At 53.6% G+C, this 24,475-nt stretch overlaps 2 protein-coding genes across 3 annotated transcripts; one reads left to right on the forward strand and one right to left on the reverse strand.

Moving 5' to 3' along the window:
- Positions 1-1,482: 1,482 nt before the first annotated feature.
- ARIH2 (ariadne RBR E3 ubiquitin protein ligase 2) lies at positions 1,483-24,351 on the forward strand. Of its 2 annotated transcripts, none has more exons than XM_032971576.2 (16): positions 1,483-1,638; positions 8,385-8,504; positions 12,916-13,074; positions 13,488-13,555; positions 14,645-14,708; positions 15,636-15,783; positions 17,054-17,175; positions 17,623-17,732; positions 18,734-18,851; positions 19,144-19,194; positions 19,434-19,455; positions 20,016-20,167; positions 20,637-20,780; positions 21,151-21,219; positions 21,982-22,065; positions 22,736-24,351. In XM_032971576.2, exons 2-16 carry the CDS (start codon positions 8,433-8,435, stop codon positions 22,808-22,810), a joined length of 1,458 nt encoding a protein of 485 aa, XP_032827467.1. In that variant the 5' UTR covers positions 1,483-1,638; positions 8,385-8,432; the 3' UTR covers positions 22,811-24,351. The 2 variants fall into 2 exon arrangements, with proteins under 2 accessions (XP_032827467.1, XP_075930348.1); XM_076074233.1 differs by lacking the exon at positions 1,483-1,638 and adding an exon at positions 6,758-6,867.
- LOC142930929 (WW domain-containing adapter protein with coiled-coil-like) lies at positions 8,675-12,832 on the reverse strand. The gene is made up of 6 exons (XM_076074114.1): positions 12,822-12,832; positions 11,872-12,380; positions 11,226-11,244; positions 10,529-11,143; positions 10,070-10,192; positions 8,675-9,685 (listed from the first exon to the last, which is right to left on the reverse strand). Exons 1-6 carry the CDS (start codon positions 12,830-12,832, stop codon positions 9,097-9,099), a joined length of 1,866 nt encoding a protein of 621 aa, XP_075930229.1. The 3' UTR covers positions 8,675-9,096.
- Positions 24,352-24,475: the final 124 nt, after the last annotated feature.

Below are 24,475 nucleotides of genomic sequence, written 5' to 3' on the forward strand. Positions count from 1 at the left end.
CGGATGGCTCTCCACATCGAGAAGGAGACGACATCCATTGGGATCTGTCACTCAGCAGTGAATGAATGTCTTATCCCACGTCTACGGCAATTATATCGGTTTATTATTATAATACAGCAACATTACATCTGAATATAAACACAGTACAAAATTACTTGGAGCAGAGATATTAGCTTTTGTTCGACCTGCTGCCGTGGTTGTTAACGGTCCTCCACAGTCGACTTGCAGGTCCGACTGTAGTGGGGCAAAGTATGGGTAGCTCCCACCTCTTCCGAGCAATTGCCGGACCGTACGTTTAGTAGTCACCTTCGGCGATGATGGTTCTTCGTTGCAAACCACCGCCACGGTCTTTCACGACCTCCTCAAACTCTGGCATCCGTTCATTCCCAGTTGGCCGCGTATCGCAGGGTCTTTGAGAGTCCCGCGGCAACGGCTTGGGTAGGAGGCCTTCATCCAGCAGTGGATTTAACTTGTATGATGAATAATATGCATGACTATTATTACTCTCCTTCAACGAGGGCTCTATCTACGAATCCAAACAAGGACCTTCATCTCTAGCCTTCAACTTGCAGCACCCAAGCCAATGAATGAGATCAACCCTCTGTTCACTCCGACTTAGGGTCCTTCCCAAAGGCCCGTTTCTCTCCATTCAACCCTACCACGGACCTTCACAAGGGCCTTCCCGAAGGCCGGTCTCTCTCCAACCCCACCACGGTCCTTCACAAGGGCCTTCCCGAAGGTCGGTCTCTCTCCAACCCCACCACGGTCCTTCATAAGGGCCTTCCCAAAGGTCGGTCTCTCTCCAACCCCACCACGGTCCTTCACAAGGGCCTTCCCGAAGGTCGGTCTTTCTCCAACCCTACCACGGACCTTCACAAGGGCCTTCCCGAAGGTCGGTCTCTCTTCTACCCCACCACGGTCCTTCACAAGGGCCTTCCCGAAGGTCGGTCTCTCTCCATTCAACCCCACTGTGGACCTTCACAAGGGCCTTCCCGAAGGTCGATCTCTCTCCAACCCTACCACGGACCTTCACAAGGGCCTTCCCGAAGGTCGGTCTCTCTCCATTCAACCCCACTGTGGACCTTCACAAGGGCCTTCCCGAAGGTCGGTCTCTCTCCTACCCCACCACGGTCCTTCACAAGGGCCTTCTCGAAGCTCGGTCTCTCTCCAACCCTACCATGGACCTTCACAAGGGCCTTCCCGAAGGTCGGTCTCTCTCCATTCAACCCCACCATGCTCCTTCACAAGGGCCTTCCCGAAGGTCGGTCTCTCTCACTCGAGGTGCCTTCACTCGGGACCCAAGCGAAGGCTCCCAGAGGGCCCCCCCCCCCCCCGAGTGAAGGCCTCCCGAGCGAAGGTCCCCCCGAGAGAAGGCCCCCCCTAATGACGCCCCCCCCCGAGTGAAGGCCCCCCGAGAGACGCCCCCCCCCGAGCGAAGCCCCGCCCCCCCCCCCGAGCGAAGCCCCCGCCCCCCCGGACTGAAGGCCGGGGATCTCGCGTGAGCCCCGAGCCGGAGGTGACGTTGCGAGCAGGAGGAGGCTTCGCTATCAACACGGAGCCCCCCTCCCACTCCGCAGTCTCCTCGCAGCGCGCTGTCGCTCACCCCCTGCCCTGGAGCGCGTCCGTGTGAGCAACGAGGTGAGACCACCACCATCATCATCATCACCAACATCATCGTTAACGTTACCACCACCACCGCCTTCATCATCATCATCACTCTCACCCCGAGCCGCGATTCTTAGACCACCCGCCGCCTCTTTATCCTCTTCGCACGCCTGCCGTGGAGTGCGTCATCACCATCGTTAACATCTCCATCATCACCTTCATCATCATTACCATCATCATCATTACCGTCAGCAACGACTATTAAACATCACCATTATCAACACCGTCACACATCGTTACCACCATTGTAGATCACTGTCGTAACACTCAGAATTATCGTCGTCGTCACCATAATTAACATCATCACCACCACCATCATCACCTTCATTAACATCACCAATCAATCATCATCACCACCACCATCGTCACTCTCGGCAACCCCCCCCCCCCACCCGGGGCCGTTGCGGTGTGCGGGCTTCGAGTCCGCGGAGACGGCGGAGAATCCAGGCGAGGGCGAGGCTCGGGCGCCCATTTTCACGCGCTAGGCCCGCCCGTCGGAATGCGTTCGGTTCACGTCTGACCGCGGCCGCCTCCGCGGGGTTGAAGCGCGGCCCTCTGGTGGCTTTCTGGTGGCCTCCCGCGTGCCAGCGAGCTCACACAGATCGCAACCGGGAGGGCACGGGGTGGTTGTGGTGGTGGTGGTGTTGTTGGGGGAGTCACTGTGGGCTCACGCGCGATGCGTTGGTGGAAGTTGAGATCTTGCACGTGGTGCTCCGATCACAAGGAAGGGGTTGAGAGAGGTAGGGTGCGTGGATTAAATATGAAAGGAGGAGACGGAGCGGTGGAATATTGCGCGTGAATTGTTTCAAGGATCGTGGAGGGCGGGGGGGGCTTTGATCCATTCGGCAGTGGATTGAGTAAGGCGGCGGATGATGATGATCGCGAGAAATAACACCGGCGTAGGGAGGCCTTAAATACATTCAGCGGTGGATAGATGATGCTGATGGACAAGTCCACAAGCCACGTCCTCAACATTTGGCGGACTCTTTATGGGAGTTGGTTTACTGGTTTTTGGTGATGGTGGCAGTGGGGTGGTGATGGTGGTTTTGTCGTTGGCAGACTGCTTAGGTTTTTCCCAGGTGTGTTTGGTGGGTTTGTACCGCGTGTAATTCGACTGTGTTCCGACGTTTCGCGTCCGCTTGCTGGATTTGGGAGCATTAAGGGAACTCTCGTGTACATTGCATTTCATTCGGGTACACGGCACTCGTTCGAGAAGAGTTGCTCGGCGTTCCCTTGCGTTGGTTTTCAGAGCGCGGTACAATCCGATGGCTTTGATTGGTCCCCCTTTGTGTGATCGAGGGTCACGAATTGGCCTTCGTCATTCACTGCTGGCGCGTCACAGCCGGGCAACACAATGGCCAGGACTTTGAACGAAGGCCGCCACCTGCTTAGGTTTCCACAAGATTCTCAAAATGAACCGGAAGCCTCGTTTGACTATGTTGGGCCCCTTCAATCCCCTGGAGTCAAATTTAAGCCCCCGCGGTCGGGGTCTCACATAAATTAGTGTTTTTTTTTCTTCAAAATCGCGGTTAAGGAGCACAGGCCCCTTGGAGGCTTCAAACGCCAAGCGGCCAGCAACAACCAGCACTGTTGGAGTATTTTCCGTGGCCTAGTGGTAGGCCCCCTGTTGAGGCAGGCCCCCTGTTGAGGCAGGGCCCCGGGCTGCCGTGGGGTGGCTGTGATGAGTGGGTAACGTTTTTGTTGCTCAACCTCTGAAGGCGATGGCAACTGCACGAGAGGCCCATGTGCCAGGCTACTATAAAGAGAGGGGTGAAATTGGACAACGGAGGATGGGGCATTTTAATTATGGTACTCGTACCTGGGCCTATCCCAACCGCGCCACAACACAGGTCTAAGGAGTCATGACTCAGCTGGTTTATTAAGAGACATCCGATGGCTGCATTTAAACTCTTGTTATCGGTGTTAAAATGCCTGCAAAAAAAATTGACAGATTAGGTCCCCTCACCCCCACTGAAGACTGAATTGTTCACCGCATGGCACTGCGATTTTTGATAATACTATTCACAATTCTCATCTTTAATAGACGATGGTGGCTGGTGCCAGGTGAGGGGTGAGTGTCACATCACCCACAGTCGTAGGACAGCCTGCCCTCAAGTGTACTGTCGAGGCAGTGTCACTGTCGTCAGCCGTGCTATATCCACTGCTGGATGAAGGCCTCCTCCCCCAAGCCATCGGTATCTTTCACGGTCTTGCGAAGTGGCGGTCCAGTGTACTCCAGCCGTGATGATGGCCTGTGGTCTGGACCACAGGGCATCATCGCTGTTCTTGAAAGTCAATTCCAGTGCCTCTAACATTGTTCTTTGATCCCTGATCCACGTGTTTTTTTTGTAATTACAAGCGTACATCTCCCCATGTTCCTTTTCTTTTTCCATTTTCCTTGTCACCTTTTTCACATTTTTGATCCATAAGTGATAGCGGGTAATATTAAATCTTATAAACACATTATTCTTTCATCGCATTGGCATTTTGCTTCTTATTATCAGGTTTAGTTCTTCCAGAAGCACTCTAACTGGAAAATTACTCTACAGATGCTTCACCCAGTAGACTGACAGGCATTTATAGTTGCTTACATAGTATTTATAGACGTTAAAAGCAGCACTAATGTGGCTTGGGGTGCTCACTTGGCGCTGGGCGTGTGATCGTGGGCAGGGATTGTGGTCAAGTGATGTGGCCAAGCGGTAGTGCCCTTTGCAGCTCATTGCAGAGGTTTGCTGTTCGAACCCAGATGTCCGCCCTGGTTAACACTGCGGGTGTATCAACTAAAAAATACTGCTTCACAGTGGGTGTTACATTTCTCGTGACGTGATTTGAAGGAGAGTAGGCACGTGTGAGGTGACCTCACGGCCCAAATTTGCCGAGCTTTAAATAATTCTAAAGTTGCTTTCAGTTTCAGTTACATTTATTAGGTATAGCCCTGTGAGCCATGCGGCTCTCTACTCGGATGCAACCACAACAAACAAAAAACATGAAGAAAGAACATCTTAAAGTGACTGCGCGCAACAGAAAAATCCAGGAAAAAACAGCAAAATCTTCCATGAAAAACACCGTATATCAACTTAAGTTGGGTAGAACCACATTAGCAACATAGCGCTTGTCTGTGAAACATAGGCTTTTGTGATAGCTTCGTGCGGTAAGATTGGTGTGAATACCAAATGTAAGTGCTTGGTGCTGTGGGTGGTGGTGCGTGACGGAGGGAGGGGGGTTGTGTGGGGAACGGTAGCGCTGCGCTACAAACCTGGCAACCCGAATTAGATTCCCGCTCATGGCCACCAACACCATTGAAGATTCTCTGAACCAGTCCTGGGTCTCTCATAGGTTGACTCAGACTTAAAATGAGTACCTGGTTAATTGTGTAAACATCAACACTGGGGAGACAAAGGTGACCGTGCGTGGTGCTGACCACCCGCCCCATCATGTGCCGGTACTGGCTTTCATCGGTGCTCGCGAACCACACTTGCCCTAAAAGTCTGTTAAGGCTACGCTGGGGGATCTTTGTCTTTGTGGGGAGAGTGGCAAGAGAGTCGAGGTGCTAGCTGGGTGCGAGGTGATGAAGTGCGACTTTTGGGGGGAGGGGGTAGGTGGAGAGTGGAGGAGACAGAGGCAGGCCGGCTGGCTCGCCGAGAGCCCTCCCAGCAGCGAGCAGCAAACATCGTAAACAAAAACAATGGGCTGCCCCCTTGAATGTTTACAGCGGCACCGGAGCAAACACGGCTCAGGCGTGACTCGCGGTTTTTAAATCGCAGTCGCTGAGCACAGGCCCAATGGCCCCAGGCAGCAAGCAACAAACAGCACAATTAAAGATGTCAAAGATAATTCGTTAACGCGTTTATTGACTTGAGCAAAGTTATTGCGAGCGCTTGGGGAAGCAGAAAGATGGGAGGGAAATATACGGTGGAGCGGTGAGAGTGGAGAAGCGGAACCGGGGGAAGTGTTTGTGACCCGCAGTGCGGTGAGTGAGTGGGTGAGCGTATTGTTGCAACCCTGAAGTGTGTTGGTTGAACAGTGTGAGATGAAACAGCCCGGTAGACAAGAGTCCTCAACATGGGTGAGTTAAGTATGTCAGAACGGTAACCGTGTTCGTAGTAGTAGTAAGGATTCGAAGAAAAGTGATAACGAGGCGACTGACCACCAATGTGTGAGTGATGACTGAGTTAAGTTGGTGGGTGATTAGGTGGGTGAGTGTCAGTTAATGGGAACTATAACAATGGTAGCAGCAATAAAAGAGTAACAAGGGAGGAACTGTCTGCTTGTAAGCGAGTTGACCGGATAGGTGAGCGAGAGGGTTGGTGGATGAGTGAGTGGGTTGTTGAGTGTAAGTTCACGGGAAAATTTACCATTGTAGTAGCAGTAGAAGGGTGATGAGGAGGTGACTGGCCGCTAGTGAGTTACTGGAGCGAATCGGTGAGTGCTGGATCGTCAATCGATCTGACTGCATTCCGTTGAGGTCTATCGCTACCGACAGCCCAGAATTGAGGGTTTTCAATCGGTACAAAGTCAGCATTGAGTTTGCCCAACTTATTAAAGTTTTCATTTTCAAATGCATCTAAAAATGTATTAAACAGTGGTTCAAAGCTGCAGCCCTGCAATTGCTTAGTGACGCCGCTGCTGGCAGAAGGGCATCCACTCGATGGAGCTGAGCTCTAGGGTGGTTCCTCTGGCGCGTGTTTGACCGACTCTTCCACGCTGTGTGGGTACAACCACTTTTTACCCCGCCACACGTGCTGCTTGCATTTATACCGCCGGGTGGACAGGTTTGATCACCTTTTCCATTTGCTACAACTGCCGCGTCGGCGAGATGGAATCAAACCGGCGGCAACCTCTGGATTTCAAGTGCACAGTGTGCGCTGCCAACCGTTGGTTTGTTAACCCTCGCACCACGGCAGCGTGCTCCGAACGTGAGCATAACTTTGGATCCCCTTCGAGCCGTGCGCAATAAGATCTGTGTTGTTGTAGCCCTCGTCGTCGCTACAGCACATTCCATCGCTGTGACTCAATGCCGGAGGGTCTAAATTTAGCCGGCACGCTCTCGCTGCGCAAGAGGCGATTTATAAGGCAAAATAAAAAACACATGGCTCCCGACAGGCCACTCCGCACGGCACCCACCACCACCACCCTCCTCCTCGTGTTTACATCTTCGCAGGCGAGAGAGGCGGCGCCACCGCTAGTTCAACGCGAGCTCTGGTGAACGCCGCGACCGACCGACGATGGGGCGCGGTGTCGGTCGGTAGTTTTGTGGGCAGGATGAGATAAAGCCGACCTCGGGTTGTAACTGTGATGAACGGTCGAATAGCCTGCATGTGTAGAAGAGATTGCCACTCGTGCAGGGTTATTTTGGAATTTCGCTTTTGAATATTTGTTTTTTTATCTGAGGTTACGGGAGTTGAAATGGCCGTGGGCTGGGTCTGCCCGGCCTGGTTTTGATGAAGCTGTTATTATTGTTATGGTGGTCGTGGTGTTGTTGATGATGATGTCGATGTGTTCATGTGCTCATGGTGTTGATGATGACATTGAGAATGATGTGATATTATTGCACATTGCTCATATATCCCGGTCGGGTTAAATAGCCAGGAATTGGCTTCAGTGGTTGTGCGGTTGACTGATTTTCACATTGGGTCACATTTTTTGTAGTGGTTATGATTATAGTAATTCTGATGTTGAAATACCGTTGATACTATGATGTGACTAAGGTAATGTGATTATAGTGTTGACTATGAGCGTGTTGTTAATTTGATGATAATAATGATGGGACTGATATAATGATGGTGATGTTGTTGATAAGTATGTTATTGACGCAGTGATGTTAATGTTAACCTGATGAGGGTGTTATGATTATGATGATGGTATTGTAATGATGTTAACTGTTGTGACGGTAATGAAGACAATAATTATGATCCTCTTTGGCTGATTTTGTTGTAGAGCAACATTTATCATTTTACGTTGATTTGATAATTGGTTTGATAATTGCGTCATGAGTGTGTCGCCGTGACGATGCCTACTTTGTGTTTGTGAATCGGACAGTGAGTTATTATATTGTTCCACGGTCTAGTTCTGGGTGACCACAGTCGCGCACTGGAGACATTTTAATTTGGTGAGAAAAGCAAGAGGCATTACCCTTTGCGGCAATAATACAGGAGGTGCGAAGATGTTCAACCACCAAATATTGCGAGGCATCATGTCTGCATTAACGACACAAAGCACACGTGCTTTGATAATAATGTAAGCCTTGTCTTTGAAAATGATTGGCCTGCACCAGAGACAGGCTTCTTTATGCTTACACTCACCAGTGTTAAACCAGGGAATGCCAAAAGGTGAACAGCAGAAAGATAATGCTAATTTCAAAGCATCAAAAGCTCGGGTTGAGCAATTGTATCTATGGGACCCCTTTTTGCCGGCATCAAATGGTGAAAAAAAAAGCTTTACCCTTCCCGGCAATAATACGGTGTTAGACGCCCTATTTCAAGACATCAGATTAAACATTTTCCATTTGTGCATCATCAGGTATCCACGTCTGCCGTGGTTTGTGCGCGGATGTAAGTGTAGGGTTGTGGCCGATCAGCTTCCCCAAAGCCAGTGATGTTCTGCGTCGGATATTTTACGAGGTGTTTGTGACTTCTTGTGAACCCCTATTTGGCTTTCCATGCATCCATCATTGTGGTGGTGTTGATGTTGTGAATGACGCTGGCTGCGCTGTGCGGTAGGTGTGCGCGGAGCCGCGGAGCGAGGTGAGCGAGCCGCCTCGCGGCGCCATGAACAGCCAGGGCTCGGACCTGAGCGAGGAGGAGGATGCAGATGGCTACGGGGAGGATGAGTACGAGCAGGTAACTTGCCCCCCTGCTCTCTCGCTCGCCCTCTCTCTCGCCCTCTCCCTCTCTCTCGCCCTCCCTTGCCCTCCCACTCGCCCTCTCTCTCTCCCTCCCTCTCTCCCTCTCACTTGCCCTCTCTCCCTCTCCCTCCCTCTCTCCCTCCCTCTCTTTCCTTTTTTAATGAAAAAATGCAGAATGTGAAAACGTAAGGGGGATTTTTTTTCGTAACAGGAAAAAATGACAAAATACAATTAAACAATAAACATTTAAAATATTACAACTGGTGTGAATATTACAACTTGGTGTAGAGTGATGTGATTACTTACAAGGTTAACATCCTAATCAGCTGCTGTATCACCCATCAAGAGTCATCCAGTCTAGAAAACGTTTATATATACAAGTGGACTTGCGCATTCACTTTGGAAAACAAAAGTTCTTGTAGTCCTTTTCCAGCATGTCTCACTCAGCTTTAGAGACAGTCTGTACATGTGAACTGAGGCATACGTATTTTCAAAGCATTTGGCCATATTGGTCGCTCAGAAGTGAAGGAGTAATCGAATCTTCTCAAATAGGCAAACGCGTTTCTTCGTCAATTACTGCTAGATTCTCACATCATGAAGGAATTTTGATTCTTCAGTTTTTCAAGCTCCTTATCCTGCTGCCGCAAGAAGAGTATCCGTTGCTCCCGTAGTGTGGCTTGGATTTCTGATACCCGCACCAGCGACCTGGCGTTCTTCAGTTCAGTACAAATCTCAGACATTTGTAAGCACCTCAAGCTGTAACTCTCTTCCCGTAATCTTGCTGCCTGTTTCTCCAGGTGTTCAGCCGGCCATCCCTGGACATGTTTGGTGAGGTTCTCGCAGTAATGGGAGGACAGTCCAGGTGACAGGGAGCTGAGGCCAGATAGGGCCTGGCAGGCATTGCTGAGGGAGCTCACGGAAGGCTGTGCACTTCCAGCATGTGACCCGGATATAGTGCGGGCAGGGCTCGGATGACCTCCTGATGGATGATGCCTGTGGCCTCCGCTGGTAGCAGGAGAACCTGGACTGGTATAAGTGTGCCTCTCTGTGCCACCCGTCTGTTGAGACCCTTGGCTCTGATGGACACCACATTTCACAGACATAGCACTGGCCTTTGACTGCGCAGAGTTGTGACTGTGAGGCGTGGTGGCATGGGCCCTGGTCTGGCTTCCACATCTCCCCACCCGTGGGGAGATGTGGGAGATGTGGGAACGAGGAGAGGACACGTCCGATGTTTGGGATGCAGGCGATTGGCTCTGCTGGTGAGCTTGGTGTGCTGCCTGTACTGATTGGGGTAGTAGCGTTGGGGCTGCTGCAAGTAGGATTTTGGAAAGTGTTTGAGTGAAAGCTTCTTGGAGGCACTCAAGGCTCGGGTTGATCTGGGGAGAGGTGTGCAGGATCTGTCGCAGCACTGCAGGGTCTTGGCTTGGCAGGGAGGGCATCGTGGCTGAAGTAGGTGTGACAGGTATCAACCGTGAGGTGGAGGATGGGGAGGGGGAAGGGGTGGCACTGTCTGTTGAGGCCCTGTCTGTGGGAGCGTCTGCACCCTTTTTTTCTGGCCTCTGGCCTGTGGATGAGCCTGCAGGATGTGGCTTGGTGAGAGTGTTGGCTCCATTAGAATAATTCTGCTTCTTGTGGTGCTGCTGATGCTGTTGTTGCTGTTGCTCAGGCAGGTTAAATGGGCTGCTCGGCACAGGACTCGGTGTGCAATTTGGCAGCGATGAGCCTGGCTTGACGCCGAGGGATGCTTGCTGCTGGAGTGGAGTGCTGCTCGATGTCCCACTGCCGGGCGCTTAAGTACGAGGCAGCTTGTAGTCCCTGTCGTTGTGTTTGCTCGTCTGTGACGACGGTTTGTGCGAGCACGCTGCCCACCTCACTTGAATGCTTGTCTGTAAAGCGGTTGGAGGAATTGCTCTGCACAGCTGTCTGCATGGCTTCCCTCCTGTAGTCCCTGTCTTTAGGGAAACTGTTTGCAACAATTCGGTTTGCAGCCTCCTTTTGCGGTTGTTCTTTTTCCATCATTCTTTGGGTTTCTCCCACTGAGAGACCTCTGTTCTGCAGTTGTAATAGTACTTCTTCCCAGAAGAGCTAATGTGTTCTGACCAATCATCAGCAAGGTCATGTGGATCGCCGGATCGTGAGAGGTGGCGGCGGCTTAGGGAGGCCTTCATCCAGCTGTGGATTGACCATGGTTGTGGAGCTGATTTCTTATGTTGTTCAGGACCATGTGAATTTGATATAGGGCGAGCAGAATGGTTTTGAGAGCTTCCATCAACAGCATCACCAGATACTCGGCACTTGTCTCTGGGCTTTGACTGCAGGGAGTTGGTCTTCTGCTCCCGGACATCACGACTGCTCGACTTGCGAGGAATCTTGCTTGCTGGAGATGCATCTCTTGAGTCCCGCATTTTGTCATTACGACTGTAACCGCCACCCTCAGTCTTTGCTGGGTACTTATTGACACTCTGCTGTGGGTGGGTTTGTCTTCTTTCATGATACCCATCATTGAGCCTCGGCTGTTTCCTCGTATACATTACCATCAATGCCGCAGTGCGTGGAGGGTTTGCAGTGTGGTGCGAGTGAACTAATGCCGACGCCGCCACGGCCGCGTTCGAATTCTCGGTGTGTGTGGTGCTGGTGAGGCGGTGAGGGAATCAGCGTTCGGTGCAGAGACGAGGAGAAGCAGCAGCAGCGGCCGCCATGATGAGAGCTGGACCCTCTCTCACTCGCCCTCCCTCTCGCCCTCCCACTCGCCCTCCCACTCGCCCTCCCTCTCGCCCTCCCTCTCGCCCTCCCACTCGCCCTCCCACTCGCCCTCCCACTCGCTCTCCCTCTCGCCCTCCCTCTCGCCCTCCCACTCGCCCTCCCACTCGCCCTCCCACTCGCCCTCCCTCTCGCCCTCCCTCTCTCACTCGCCCTCCCTCTCGCCCTCCCTCTCGCCCTCCCACTCGCCCTCCCTCTCGCCCTCCCTCTCACCCTCTCTCTCGCCCTCCCACTCGCCCTCTCACTCGCCCTCTCTCTCGCCCTCCCTCTCGCCCTCCCACTCGCCCTCCCTCTCGCCCTCCCTCTCGCCCTCTCTCGCCCTCCCTCTCGCCCTCTCTCTCTCCCTCCCTCTCGCCCTCCCACTCGCCCTCCCTCTCGTCCTCCCTCTCGCCCTCCCTCTCGCCCTCTCTCTCTCCCTCCCTCTCGCCCTCTCTCTCGTCCTCCCTCTCGCCCTCCCGCTCGCCCTCCCACTCGCCCTCCCTCTCGCCCTCTCTCCCTCCCACTCGCCCTCCCTCTCGTCCTCCCTCTCGCCCTCCCTCTCGCCCTCCCACTCTCCCTCTCGCCCTCCTACTCGCCCTCCCTCTCGCCCTCTCTCTCGCCCTCCCTCTCGCCCTCCCTCTCGTCCTCCCTCTCGTCCTCCCTCTCGCCCTCTCTCTCGCCCTCCCACTCGCCCTCTCTCTCGCCCTCCCACTCGCCCTCCCTCTCGCCCTCCCTCTCGCCTTCTCGCCCTCTCTCTCGCCCTCCCACTCGCCCTCTCTCTCGCCCTCTCACTCGCCCTCCCACTCGCCCTCCCACTCGCCCTCCCACTCGCCCTCTCGCCCTCCCTCTCTCCCTCCCACTCGCCCTCCCTCTCGCCCTCCCACTCGCCCTCTCTCTCGCCCTCCCTCTCTCCCTCCCTCTCTCCCTCCCACTCGCCCTCTCACTCGCCCTCCCTCTCTCCCTTCCTCTCGCCCTCTCTCTCGCCCTCTCACTCGCCCTCCCACTCGCCCTCCCTCTCTCCCTCCCACTCGCCCTCTCTCTTGCTCTCTCCCTCCCTCTCTCTCGCCCTCTCCCTCCCTCCCTCTCGTCCTCTCTCTCCCTCTCCCTCCCTCCCTCTCTCTCACCCTCCCTTCAAGGAGCATAAATCATCGCATAAGCTCCAGTCATTCTCGCAGCGGCTTTTTGTAAACCATCGGACAAAGACGGTCACTGCATTGCATACTTTTAAAATGCGATTCTGCGGCTGTCTGGAACGCCCTTCCGATATAAGGAAGCCACTGGAGCTCTGCACTTTTAAATCTCACTGTTTTCGTTAGAACTGCTTTTCGTGTTTAGTTTGTTGTCCTTCCCCCGCACCTCCGATTAGCACAGTTGGCTATGTACGGTGCAAAAGAAGTTCTACATACGTCCATACACTCACTCATTCCCTCCCTCGCTCACTCACTCTCTTGTGTATGTACTCGTCCGCTCGCACTCCCTAATGAGCACCTGGTGTGGTGCGTAAACATCAGCACTGGGGAGACAAAGGCCGTGTGTGGTACTGGTCGCACCCCCCTCTCCTTCGCCGTGCCGGGCTTCCATAGGTGCTCGCTAACAGCACTTGCCTCGACAGTCTGTGGGAGGGGGATACACGGGAGATCTTTGTCTTACCTTTACATGCGCAGGGCGACATCCGTGACTACTACGAGGGAGTGGACGGGGATGTGGACGACGTGGACGACACGACCTTTGACCCCGAGGAGTACGAGTTCTCGTGCCTCTCGCACCGCGAGGCTGAGCGCCTCCTCTCCGACCTGCAGGGCAAGGCGGCCGCCACCCTAAAGGTGAGGTCACGGGCAGGGTCACAGAGCGGGTCACGGGGCAGTGTGAGCAACTCAGCACTACTGTCACCAGATCTAGTGAGTTTTTGGGTTTACCTCGCGGCTAAATGGTTGTCAAAGCGAATAGTGACAAATCTAGTGACTTGCTTTGAGGTTCGTTTGGCCACTTTCTCTTTGAAATAGGTGGTAGCATGATGACGGGATCACACAAGGAGGCATTGAGCTGTGGAGCGTGTCAGAAACAGAGTCACGTGGGTCAGAGGGGTTCAGAGAGCAGATACTGGTGTAAAGAGGAGACGGTAGGTCTGAGAGGGGACACGGGGTCATGGAGTGAGAGACACTAACTCTGGCTGCCCGAGTTACCCAGGCATGTGCCTGTGTTTATGTTTACGCTGCCGTGTCATCTCGCCCGCCAGGTTCAGCCAGATGTTGCCAAGCTGGTGCTGGTGGCATGCCAATGGCGCTTGCACGACATGATGGAGAGGTGGGTCCATGCGCCGACCCGCGCCATCCCGCGCAACGATCGTTGCGCGACGCTTCGTCTTCGGGAAACGTGATTTCAGAAGGAAACTGGGCCCGATAGTTGTGCAAGCATAGACAAAAAACACGCCATTGGCCCACGCCAGATGATAATGAAGTCAACCTTGTCGCCCCGGCCTCCAGGATTATTTGGGGCGAGCGTCGTGCAACGATCCACACTCGAGCGCCGCGTCTCTTCCCAGGGACGGATTGAGTTGCGTGGCGATATCGCAGGTGTCGCCGCCACGGCCGCCGGTCCGCATCGCGGCTAAGTTTAGCCAGAGCCGTGCAGTGTTTGCCGGCCTGTGGGGGGCTCGGCTTACCGTGTGCACAGCGGGGGGGGGGGCAGAGGGGGTTGGGGGGCGGATTATCGTCGAAGGGGTAGGAGAGGCTCAGCTCTCCGTCGGGTGTTCAGGTTGTGCCGCGTGTTGTTCGGCGTGATGTCTGATGCTTCGCTCCCGCGTACAAACCGGGGGCAGGGGTGGTTTGGGAATTTCTTTAGAGGGAGCCACCCATTCTTGGTTGAGTGGGGGGCCCGTGAAATGTGGGGGCGGTGGAGACATTTTCACGGCCAGTGGAAGCTATGCTGGTTATTATTGGTTCTTTCGGTAAACTCGCGTAGAAGGGAAACAATAAAATAATAAAAATAAAAAATACAATTCTCACGACGTTTATTGTTTTATTTTATATTATTTTATTTCTTCCCTTCTACGTGACTTTACCGAAAGAACCAAGAATATGAATCCCTGCAGTCATTAAAGCTTAAAATAAAAATTCAATGCTGGTTAGTTATCAGCGTCAGAAAGTCCATTCCTGCGTGAAATGTGTGTGGCGTGGCACGTGTGTTGTGTGGGTGCTGGCCATGTGCCGCATATGTGCTGCTATGTTTTTCACGCATGTGCCACGTATGTGGCACTCGTGCGACGCGTGTGTTTTGTTGGTGGTGTGTGTGCGTGACGTAGCATGTGTTGTGTCGGTGCCGTGTGCATAACGTTGCCAGTGCCATGTGCGTGTGACGCCACTTGTGCTGTGTGCCCACGATGTGTATCGGTAGGCACAGGACAAACCCACGCCAGCAATTCATCGAGGCCAAGGTCCTGCCTGGACAGACCAAGGCCGTGAGTCTCTCCTTCACTCGTCCCTCCGCAGGGTCGCTGCTGCAGTACAGTACAACGAATATTACCGCGTTCTCTGGATTGTAAGGTGTTCCGGAGAGCAAGACGCATCCCCAACTTTTGCCTTCGCATGTGTACAGGGGAAAAATTGTCTTCATAATGCAGAGAATAATAATAGTTCAGTGCATTTGGTGTTCGCTCCATTATTATTGCACAGGGCCATTATGAGAGCGTTGTTCTTCACAGACGGATTCAGCCTTTCACTAGCCAGCAATGTTGTAATCCTAGTGGAGTAATTTGCAGTGTAATTTTTTTTATTTTGCAATTATTGAACCATTACGCCAACACAATGACCTATTCGTTGTGGATGATGTCACGTGATCTTTAACATCCACTGAGTCAAGCGGACGGTTCGTACATGTATGGCTAATCCATACCACAGTATTAATCGGGGTGGCCAACTGTGAACCTTTGCACTAAGCGGCAAATGTGCTACCGCTGGCCGGTACTTGCACTCGTAGCCGCCACATAATCCAATGTGGGTTTATATCGCGTATAATTGGGGTGCCATGGTCGCTGTGCAGTAGATCGTGGGTTCAATCACGACCCTGATGGTGCCTGTATGTTTGGAGTTGGCGTGTTTTCCCCGCGCCCGCGTTGATTATTCTCCGGGTTTTCCCTCCAGATTTATAACCATTCTTTAAAATGATTGGGCTCGAACTATAGATTGCCACATGGTGATCAGCCACTTCGATGAGCTATCATGTGTGGCCAGGTTACCTCTTCAATAAAGAGCTCATAGCTCAGTTGGCTTGACCTGGTAAATTAAATTTTCTACTTGAAGTGTCACGGGGTAGTCGAGGGCTTGGTGTGCATCTGCGTGTGACGATGACCTCGTGTGACGCGTTTCCCCCCCCGCGCGTCCTCCAGCCGAGCGGCACACAGGGCCAGCAGTGCGGCGTCTGCCTGCAGCCGACGCGGCGCGAGAGCCTGATCAGCCTCGCCTGCCAGCACGCGTACTGCAAGGCATGCTGGGAGGAACACTGCCGTGTGCTGGTGCGAGACGGCGTGGGCGTCGGTGAGTCGGGGGCGGGTGGCTGGATGGGCGGGCAGGGTGGCGATTGGGCGGACAAGGGAGTGGGCGGACTGAGCTGGTGCCGAGTGAAGTTCGGTATCCAAGGGTGGAACAGTTGTGGTGCTTTTTTTTACGGACGGGCCACTGACCGGTTGTATAAAACACCTGGAGTGGAAAATTTCCCGAACTTCCTGGATTTTTATTCTGACTTGATGCTTGGCGTAGTTTCAGACGAAGCATCGCAGCTAATTGCTGCGAAATTTGGTTTGTGAGAAATGTTCTGCAACTCGCCCACGGTTAATGAGCTGAAGCAGTTATAATGGACGCGGAGTTACATGCTTGTACGACGCCCCGCGTGACAGTCTGTTTGGCTGTGTCGGGTGGTGGAGGGTCTCAAACAAAAATATTGGCCCAGATCATTACGTGACCTAACCCAAAAAACATCTGAATCATGGTATTGGCTGAGAAAACCTACGTGTTTATGTACATTTGGATATGTCTGCATGTGCATATGTCTGTGTGTATGTGGGGAGCGGTAGTAGAGTGGTAGGCACACTGCCCTACAAACCCGATGAAACCCAAGTTCGATTACTACTCGAGGCCAGCATCGGTGGTGAACATTTAGACCGGTCCTGGGCTTCCCTCGAGTTGACTCGGTCTTTAAATCTATGTTTGGCGCGGTGTGTAAACATCGGGGGGCGACAAAGGCGGTCAGGCGTGGTCTTGGCCACACCCCCCACCCCCTTGTCCACCGTTGCGGCTGTTAGCATGGTCCCCATCCCCGATCAGCACGGTTGGCTACGAACGGTGCAAAAGAAGTTCAGCATACTTACATAGGTGCTCGCGAACAGCATTGGCCCCAACAGTAGGCGTCTTGGTGGGGGGGTGTCTGTGTGCTAATACCCACGTGTGTGTGTGTATATGCATAGCGGTTAGCGTGCTGCGCTATGAACCTGGCAAACCAGGTTCGATTCCCGTTCACGGCCAACACCAGTGACGATTATCTTAATTCGTCCTGGGCCTCCCCTAGGTCGACTCAGCCTCAAATGAGTACCTGGTGCGGTGTGTAAACATCGCCACTAGGGAGACAAAGGCGGTCGGGCGTGGTGCTGGCCACTCACCCCCCTCGTGTACCGTTCCAGCCTTCATAGGTGCTCGCTAACAGCACTTGCCCCTACAGTCTGTTAAGGCTATATGAGGGATCTTTATCTTTAAATGTGTGTGAGAGTTCAGGTGTGCTAATAACCACGTGTGTATGTGTGTGAGTGTGTAGGTATCTCCTGCATGGCCCGTGATTGCCACGTGCGTGCCCCAGAGGACTTTGTCTTCCCCATGCTGGGCGAGGGGGAGCTGCGCGACAAATACCGCAGGTTCCTCTTCCGCGACTACATCGAGGTGCGCAGCCACACACATCACCGCCATCACCACCACCACCACAGCAAAACCACCGCTGTCATCGTCAATACTGCCACCATAGTCGTAACCACACCACCACCGCCACTACCGCAGCAACACCGTCTTCATCTTCATTATCGCCACAACCGCCATCGCCACACCACCACCGCCACTACTGCAACCAACATAGCACCACCACCACCGTCGCCACTATTGCAGCAACACCACTGTTGCCATTTCCTCTACAATGCCGTCACTACAACTACAATCACAGCAATACCACCATAACACCACCGCTACAGAAACACTACCACGTCATCGTCATGACCACTCATCATACGAACAGTCCCACGTCACAGCCGCGTGTGTTGCACATGGCTACGCGTCGTGTGTTATGAACTGCGTTATGAATTGGTACGTTTTGCGTGTGGTGTGCGTGCTGTGCAGTCGCACTACCAGCTGCAGATGTGCCCGGGGCCCGACTGCCCCGTGGTCATCCAGGTCGGGGAGCCCAAGGCGAGACGCGTGCAGTGCAGCCGCTGCAGCCACGCGTTCTGGTGACACGCGCACCTACACATACACACCTGCACACCTGCACAAGACAAAGATCCCCTGTATAGTCTGAACAGACATTTGGGACAAGTGCTGTTAGCGAGGAGCACCTATGAAGGGCCGGCACAGCACACGTGGCGATGTTTACACACCGCACCAGGTACTCATTTGAGGCAGAATCGACCAATTGAGGCCCAGGACGAGTTCGTCACTGGTGTTGGCCGTGGGTTGGAATCGAACTCAAGTCGCCGGGTTTATAACGCAGCACGCTAACCGCTGCGCCTCCACTCCCCACAAACACACAACATAGAAAAATATTTCGATTTAAAGCTTTCGTGACTGCAAGGATTCGTCTTCTTGGTTCTTTCGGTAAAGTCACGTAGAATGAGAATAAAACAATAAAACAAAATAAGACAATAAAATTCTCACGACGTTTCGGCCACAACACAAGTAGCCTTATTCTTAGTTTTTTCGGTAAAGTCACGTTGAAGAGAAACAACAAAATAACAAAATATATATAAAACAATAAAAAATTCTCACGACGTTTCGACCATAACTCAAACGGTCATCATCACCTGATGATGACCGTTTGAGTTATGGTCGAAACGTCGTGAGAATTTTTTATTGTTTTATATATATTTTGTTATTTTGTTGTTTCTCTTCAACGTGACTTTACCGAAAAAACTAAGAATATGAATTACTGCAGTCACGAAAGCTTTAAATCAAAATTTACAAGTAGCCTTCTTCAGGTGAAGGAACAGAACTGTCGGGACGACAGCGCTTCATTGAAGCTTCATTGACAGAACTGTTGGGACGACAGTTCTGTCAATGAAGCCTTTAACAGAATGTAGGGGCAAGTGCTGTGAGCGAGTATGTACACACATCTGCGTGTCTTTTTTGTGTCTTACCTTACACGCCCCTGTCTTTGTATGTGCGTGTGTTTGCAACTCTGCTGTGCGCGTGTGTAACTCGTGTGTGTGTGTGTGTCTGCTGTGCTGGTGTGCAGCTTTAAGTGCCGGCATATGTACCACGCTCCCACGGACTGCAACACGATCCGCCGGTGGCTCACCAAGTGTGCCGATGACTCGGAGACCGCCAACTACATCAGCGCGCACACCAAGGATGTGAGTGCGGTGCCCAGTGTGGTTCTCCGTGCAGTGCTCATTGTGGTACCAGGTACCGTCCCAAGTGGTGCTAAGTGGGGTCGGTGCTAAGCGCGTGGCGCTCGGCGCGGTGATCAGTATGGGGCACTCTGTGGTGCCCAATGTGGTAAGACCATTGGTGCTGATCGTGATCGTGCGGTTCTCAGTGCTGTGTGTGTGTTGTTGTGCTGGTGCGTGAGACTTCACTGTTGCCTCTCCGTGCATTGTGTTTGCTGTTTTGTGTGTTCTCACTCTGTATGTCTGTGCCCCACAGTGTCCCAAGTGCAATATCTGCATTGAGAAGAACGGAGGCTGTAACCACATGGTGAGCGACGTCTTGACGGCGGCCTTGGCACGACCGCGCGGTTTTAAGAGTAACGATGCTCGAGCGAAATGTGCTTTGATAACCTCAGCGGTGCCGGCCACCTCGCTATGGAAGCACTTATTGAGTTAATGTCTCCTAACGAGATGTTCTGCTCCCTTGCCTCCACTCGCTCCCCCCTATTCCCCCCCCCCCTCCACCTCCGTGTGTCCCGACTGGCCGCCTCCACGCGGAACCCACAGCAATGCTCCAAGTGCAAGCACGGTAAGTGCTGCACGGCTCTCCCGTGGGTCAACGTGTCTCTACCACCACCATCATCACTACCACCAACCACCACCACCATCATCAGCTGGGTGCTGGTGGCTCGGCACGCCCGTAAACCAGCACGCCCGCGTGGCTCGTCTGTAGAGAGAGCAGCTTGCAATCGGAAGGTGGCGAGTTCAAATCCTGGTTGGGAATCGACTCGACCCATCATCTCTCCGTCCGGGGTTGATAAAACGAGTACCATTTTGTGTGGGGGTGGACATCAATAGTGGTGTTGTCCTATGGATAGTCCAGCCCCCCGCCATTGGAGTGTGGAAATTCAGACTCGGAATGTTTATTTATTCTGGAGAAATCCGATGCGCTATGAAGCACTGGCATTTAATGCCAGCACTGGCATTAAACAGGGCGATAAGCAGGAGGTGAGTAACCTCAAAACTCATTTGAGCAGCGGGAAATCTTTCCACCCGTTAGTTCTAATCCAGCACCGTGGAGGGGGGCGATGGTTTGGCGGATCGTAAGTGTCGCCGCCGCTAACTCGCCGCCATCCGCTGTGCGCGCAGACTTCTGCTGGATGTGCCTGGGAGACTGGAAGACGCACGGCAGCGAGTACTACGAGTGCAGCCGCTACAAGGAGAACCCCGACATCGTGAACCAAAGCCAGCAGGCGCAGGCGCGCGAGGCCCTCAAGAAGTACCTCTTCTACTTCGAGAGGGTGAGGGGTGGGCGGAGCGAGAGGGGGCACAGGTTACCCCGCCGGTGGGAGATGGAGCGCGGTTTTCCTTTTGGAGGTCGATTGGTGGTGGGCGTCGCCGTCGGAGGGTGGCGGTTAGGTCAGAGGGCAGCAGACGTTAACCCAGATCTATGTAAAACGGTAGCGTAGCGGTTAACGCGCTGCGCTACGAACCCGGCCATCAGAGTTAGATTCCCGCTCATGGCCGACGCCAGTGACGATTATCTGAACCGGTACCGGGCCTCCCCTAGGTCTACTCTGCCTCAAATGAGTACCTGGTGTGATGTGTAAACATTGCCACTGGGGGGAGACAAGCAGTTGGGCATGGTGCTGGCCACCCACCCTTTTGTGTGCCGTGCCTGACTTCAGAGGTCCTCGCTAACAGCACTTACCCCAGCAATCTCTTAAGGCTTTATGGGGGGGATCTTTGTGTTTTTATTTGTCCACTCAGTGGGAGAACCACAATAAGAGCCTGCAGCTGGAGGCCCAGACGTACACACGTATCCAGGAGAAAATAACGGAGCGCGTCATGAACAACCTGGGCACGTGGATCGACTGGCAATATCTCCAGAATGCAGCCCGCCTGCTCGCCAAGGTTGGGACTGCTCACCCACTCGCTCACTCACCAACCTGACCCTCACCCTCGCCATCACTCTCACCCGCTCACCCACTCGCCAAGCCTCCTCCCCTTAACCCTCACAATCCGCCCCCACCTTCTCACCCACCCGTCATCCCAACTCGCCCACAACCTTCACTCTCACCCACCCGCCTTTGCTCCTCATCCACACGCTCACCTGCACCCTCGCACCACGACTCTGACCCTCATGTCACCCGCACCTTCCTGCCCCACCCCCGCCACCACACCAGCTCTCACCCCCCACTGCCCTCTCACCCGTATTTGTGCTTGTGTGTTCCTGTGTGTGTTGTTCACGAGCCCCCATGTGCCTGTGTGTGTGTGTATGCAGTGCCGGTACACACTGCAGTATACCTACCCTTACGCGTACTACATGGAGGCCGGGCCGCGCAAACGACTCGTGAGTGACAACATCGTCCTCCACTCCTCGCACGCCCAATAGGCGCTTGCAGCACCGTCCACCCGGCCGCGCTCCTGCCACACTCGTACGTTGGCTTTCACCAACGTACGAGTGTGCGTCTGTTTGACAGAGGGAGTGATGGTCTGTGCCAAGCGGTTTAGCGCTGTCGTTGGCACTACACTGCGCCCCAAACCTGGCGACTACTCAGCCGTGAGCGATAATCTGAACCGGATCTGGGCCCTCCCCACGTTCGACTCGGGCTTTAATGAGTCCCTGCTGCTGTGTAAAAACAAAACATGGACGCTGGGGAGACAAAGGCAGGTCACTGCATCGCACGCTTTCAGATTCGTTTCTGTGGCCGTCTGGAACGCTCTTCCTTCCGATATTAGGAAGCCACTGGAGCTATGCACTTTTATATCATCTAGATTGCAAACTCATTTCTTTAGAACTGCATTTTGTGTTTAGTCTTTGTCCTTCCCCCACACCGCCGGATAGCACGGTTGGCTACATACAGTGCGAAAGAAGTTCAACATACATACAGGCAGCGGGCATGATGTCAACTCCACCATGTGCTTGTTTGCCATGCCTGCCTTTGTAGGTGCTCTTACAGCTCTTGCCTTATCAGTATATACATTTTCCAGGGGGGTCTTTCTGTAACTGTGTATGTGACTGATGTAACTTTGCGAGGCAGTGTTGTATGTGTCCTATCTGTCTTGCATATATGAACAGAGTGCGTGTGTGTCCCCGTCCACCTGTGTGCAGTTCGAGTACCAACAGGCACAGCTCGAAGCAGAGATTGAGAACCTGTCCTGGAAGGTGGAGCGAGCAGACAGCTACGATCGCGGGGTGAGCGCTTTTGCACGCACTGCCCTTGTGTCAACTCCACTGCTGGATAAGGGCCTTCCCGCCTCTCCGTGTGGGTTGTGGAAGTTGTTTCACCTTACTTCACCAGGCTGGTCAATGTTCGTTTTTGGCGAAGGTGGGGAGCATTGACGTGGTAGCGTACAAGTACGGTACAACTGTAGATTTTGGACGACTGCTGCTTGCCGTGTAGCTATATTATAATCAGCTGCTATCCGTGGTGGTCGCCCATCCAAACGGTATATCTAGCCTCAACGCTGCTTGGCTTCCGCGCCCTGACACCAGGCACTTTCTAGGTGGTTGGGTCATACACATTAATGATGATGATGAAGGTAAAGGTGAAACCCTGCAATGGCTCGTTCACGCCCCTGCTAGCATAAGAGGGAGCTCTAGGGTCCCCTTTAGAGGGCATATGGCCTACTCTTTCAGGCTGGCCACACGGCCCGAAAGAGGTGGGCGCACCCACACGTGACCGACTAACTGCGGTTGTACACTGCTGGATGGACAGCGGACGCAGTGGTGGAGGGATTTCAGAAACCTGCCCCATTGTTTCAACTGCCATTAACACCACGGCAGTCAGCTGATGCGGATGTTGATGCTAATGCTAACGGTGTTAATGATGAGGGGGATTGTGATTGTGTTCGTTTGTCCTCAGGACCTTGAGAACCAGATGAACATCGCGGAGAAGAGGAGACTCACGCTGCTCAAAGACTTCCACGACATGTCCTGAGTGGCACAGGGAATGCGCGCACGCACACACCACCCACACTAGCGTGTAAGCACACATGCCGACACACGCATTCACGCCCGCTCCAGTGTGTGAAGACGCCAGCACACACATACACACCTGTTGGAACGCACAAACACACCGGCGCACGCCTCGCACACACCTATGCCCACACCTGCCGAAGTTGTGCGAAGACCCCGACGCACAGCACACACACCCGAACTCTTGCCACACGCACACCCTGACTTGCGCACCCATGCCGGCACGTGCGCGCAGCCATCACAAACCCACATCGGAATGCATCAACGCGCGCGGCAGTGTTACCCACTGGCAACCGCACTCTTGCACGCGCGCCCTCCTGACCTTACACCCGTGCAGCACGCGCGCCACTGCCCCCAGCGCGTACGCAAGTGAGAGTTTCCTCGCCCACCTTGTCTCTGTGCGCGCGAGTGAGCACAGCGCGGCACGGTACAAAGATAAGGTTCTCGGGGGAGAGAAGCATGGCACCACCTCGAGACCCCCCCCCCTCCCTCCTGCCTCTCGTCCCTGCTACCGCTTTTCCACTGCACAACTTGAGCCGCGCCGGGGCCTTGCTGAGCCAGCCCGGCACGGTTCGGGACAGCGTAAGATGGAGGTGCTAACCGCTGACGTTGCACGCAGCGAATGAGTCATTCGCCCTGTCCTTGGGCAAAGTTTTTAATGGTTTGGTTCTGGCTTGGCTTGGCAATTGGCCCGTGGAAAAACCACCCGTACCACAAGGGGACCAGTGCTGGCTCTGCTCTGATGTGCCAGTGGATAAAAGGTATAACTTGTCCCTGGGGCCCACCGACCCTCCGAGCCACTTCGCCAGCTGCAACCGGATCCTGACCCTCAAGCCTGATACAACCACTGACCGGAGTCAAACACAGTCCACACACGTAGGGGGCTCTACAAGGGGGGAGGGCTATTTCAGAAAAGCTGCCCCAGTGCCCCCCCTGACCCCCACCCCCAATTTAACCTCTCTCAGTGGACAGACTGCTGGATTCATTTGTGTTAAATGAAACCACCATGCATGCGATCACCTTGACTACAGCTCCTCCACACAGTTAAACCCACTTTCTGTGCTACCGTCTCGGCTACAGCTCCCATTGCCTTGGCTACTGCTCCTCCTCGGGTAGATGCTGCCCTGCTTCTACTAACATCTGCGGCATCATCACAGTCCCCCCCCTACCATGTGGAGCCGGTCAGACCCCCAAAATTTGTAAAATCCCCCCCCGCCCGTCCCCCAGCCAACCCCTTGGGGGGGAGGGGGTCTCCCCTTGCAATACCCAAATCCCCCCCCCCCCCCGATCGGCCTGAGTTGTCGGTGCAGCTGGGCATGCTGCCGTTTCTGACGTCGCGTGGGTGATTTGATGTCTCCCACTCTGCACCGAGAGGGTTCGTTGGGGTTTAATTTTCTCATTATTGTTACTGTATTATTATTTTTCTTGTTTTTGTTTGTATTCGCAGGTTGTACTAATTTATAGCGAATTAAAAAAAACGAAATAAACCTTGTACAAATTTTATCGCGAGCTTTGTCCCGTCCGTATGCGCGTCTTGACTTGCAGGTTTGACCCAGACAGTGGCCATGGAAACTTGCCGAGGTGGGAGGAGGGTAGCGTTGAAATTCCAAGCTCTTTAATTTAACCA

The sequence above is a fragment of the Petromyzon marinus genome, chromosome 46 (genome assembly GCF_048934315.1).
Source record: "Petromyzon marinus isolate PM22_M1 ecotype Great Lakes invasive population chromosome 46, UKy_Petmar_22M1.pri1.0, whole genome shotgun sequence".
Classification (NCBI taxonomy): Eukaryota; Metazoa; Chordata; class Hyperoartia; order Petromyzontiformes; family Petromyzontidae; genus Petromyzon; species Petromyzon marinus.

Coding starts and splice junctions, on each gene's coding strand:
- LOC142930929 (XM_076074114.1), bottom strand. Junction 10,193..10,528: donor TGGGAGAAACCCAAAGAATG/ATGGAAAAAGAA, acceptor TGTGCCGAGCAG/CCCATTTAACCTGCCTGAGC. Junction 9,686..10,069: donor GGCTCATCCACAGGCCAGAG/GCCAGAAAAAAA, acceptor ACGGGTGGGGAG/ATGTGGAAGCCAGACCAGGG.
- ARIH2 (XM_032971576.2), top strand. CDS start 8,433: ATGAACAGCCAGGGCTCGGACCTGAGCGAGGAGGAGGATGCAGATGGC. Junction 15,784..17,053: donor GCGAGACGGCGTGGGCGTCG/GTGAGTCGGGGG, acceptor GTGAGTGTGTAG/GTATCTCCTGCATGGCCCGT. Junction 19,456..20,015: donor ATGCTCCAAGTGCAAGCACG/GTAAGTGCTGCA, acceptor CTGTGCGCGCAG/ACTTCTGCTGGATGTGCCTG.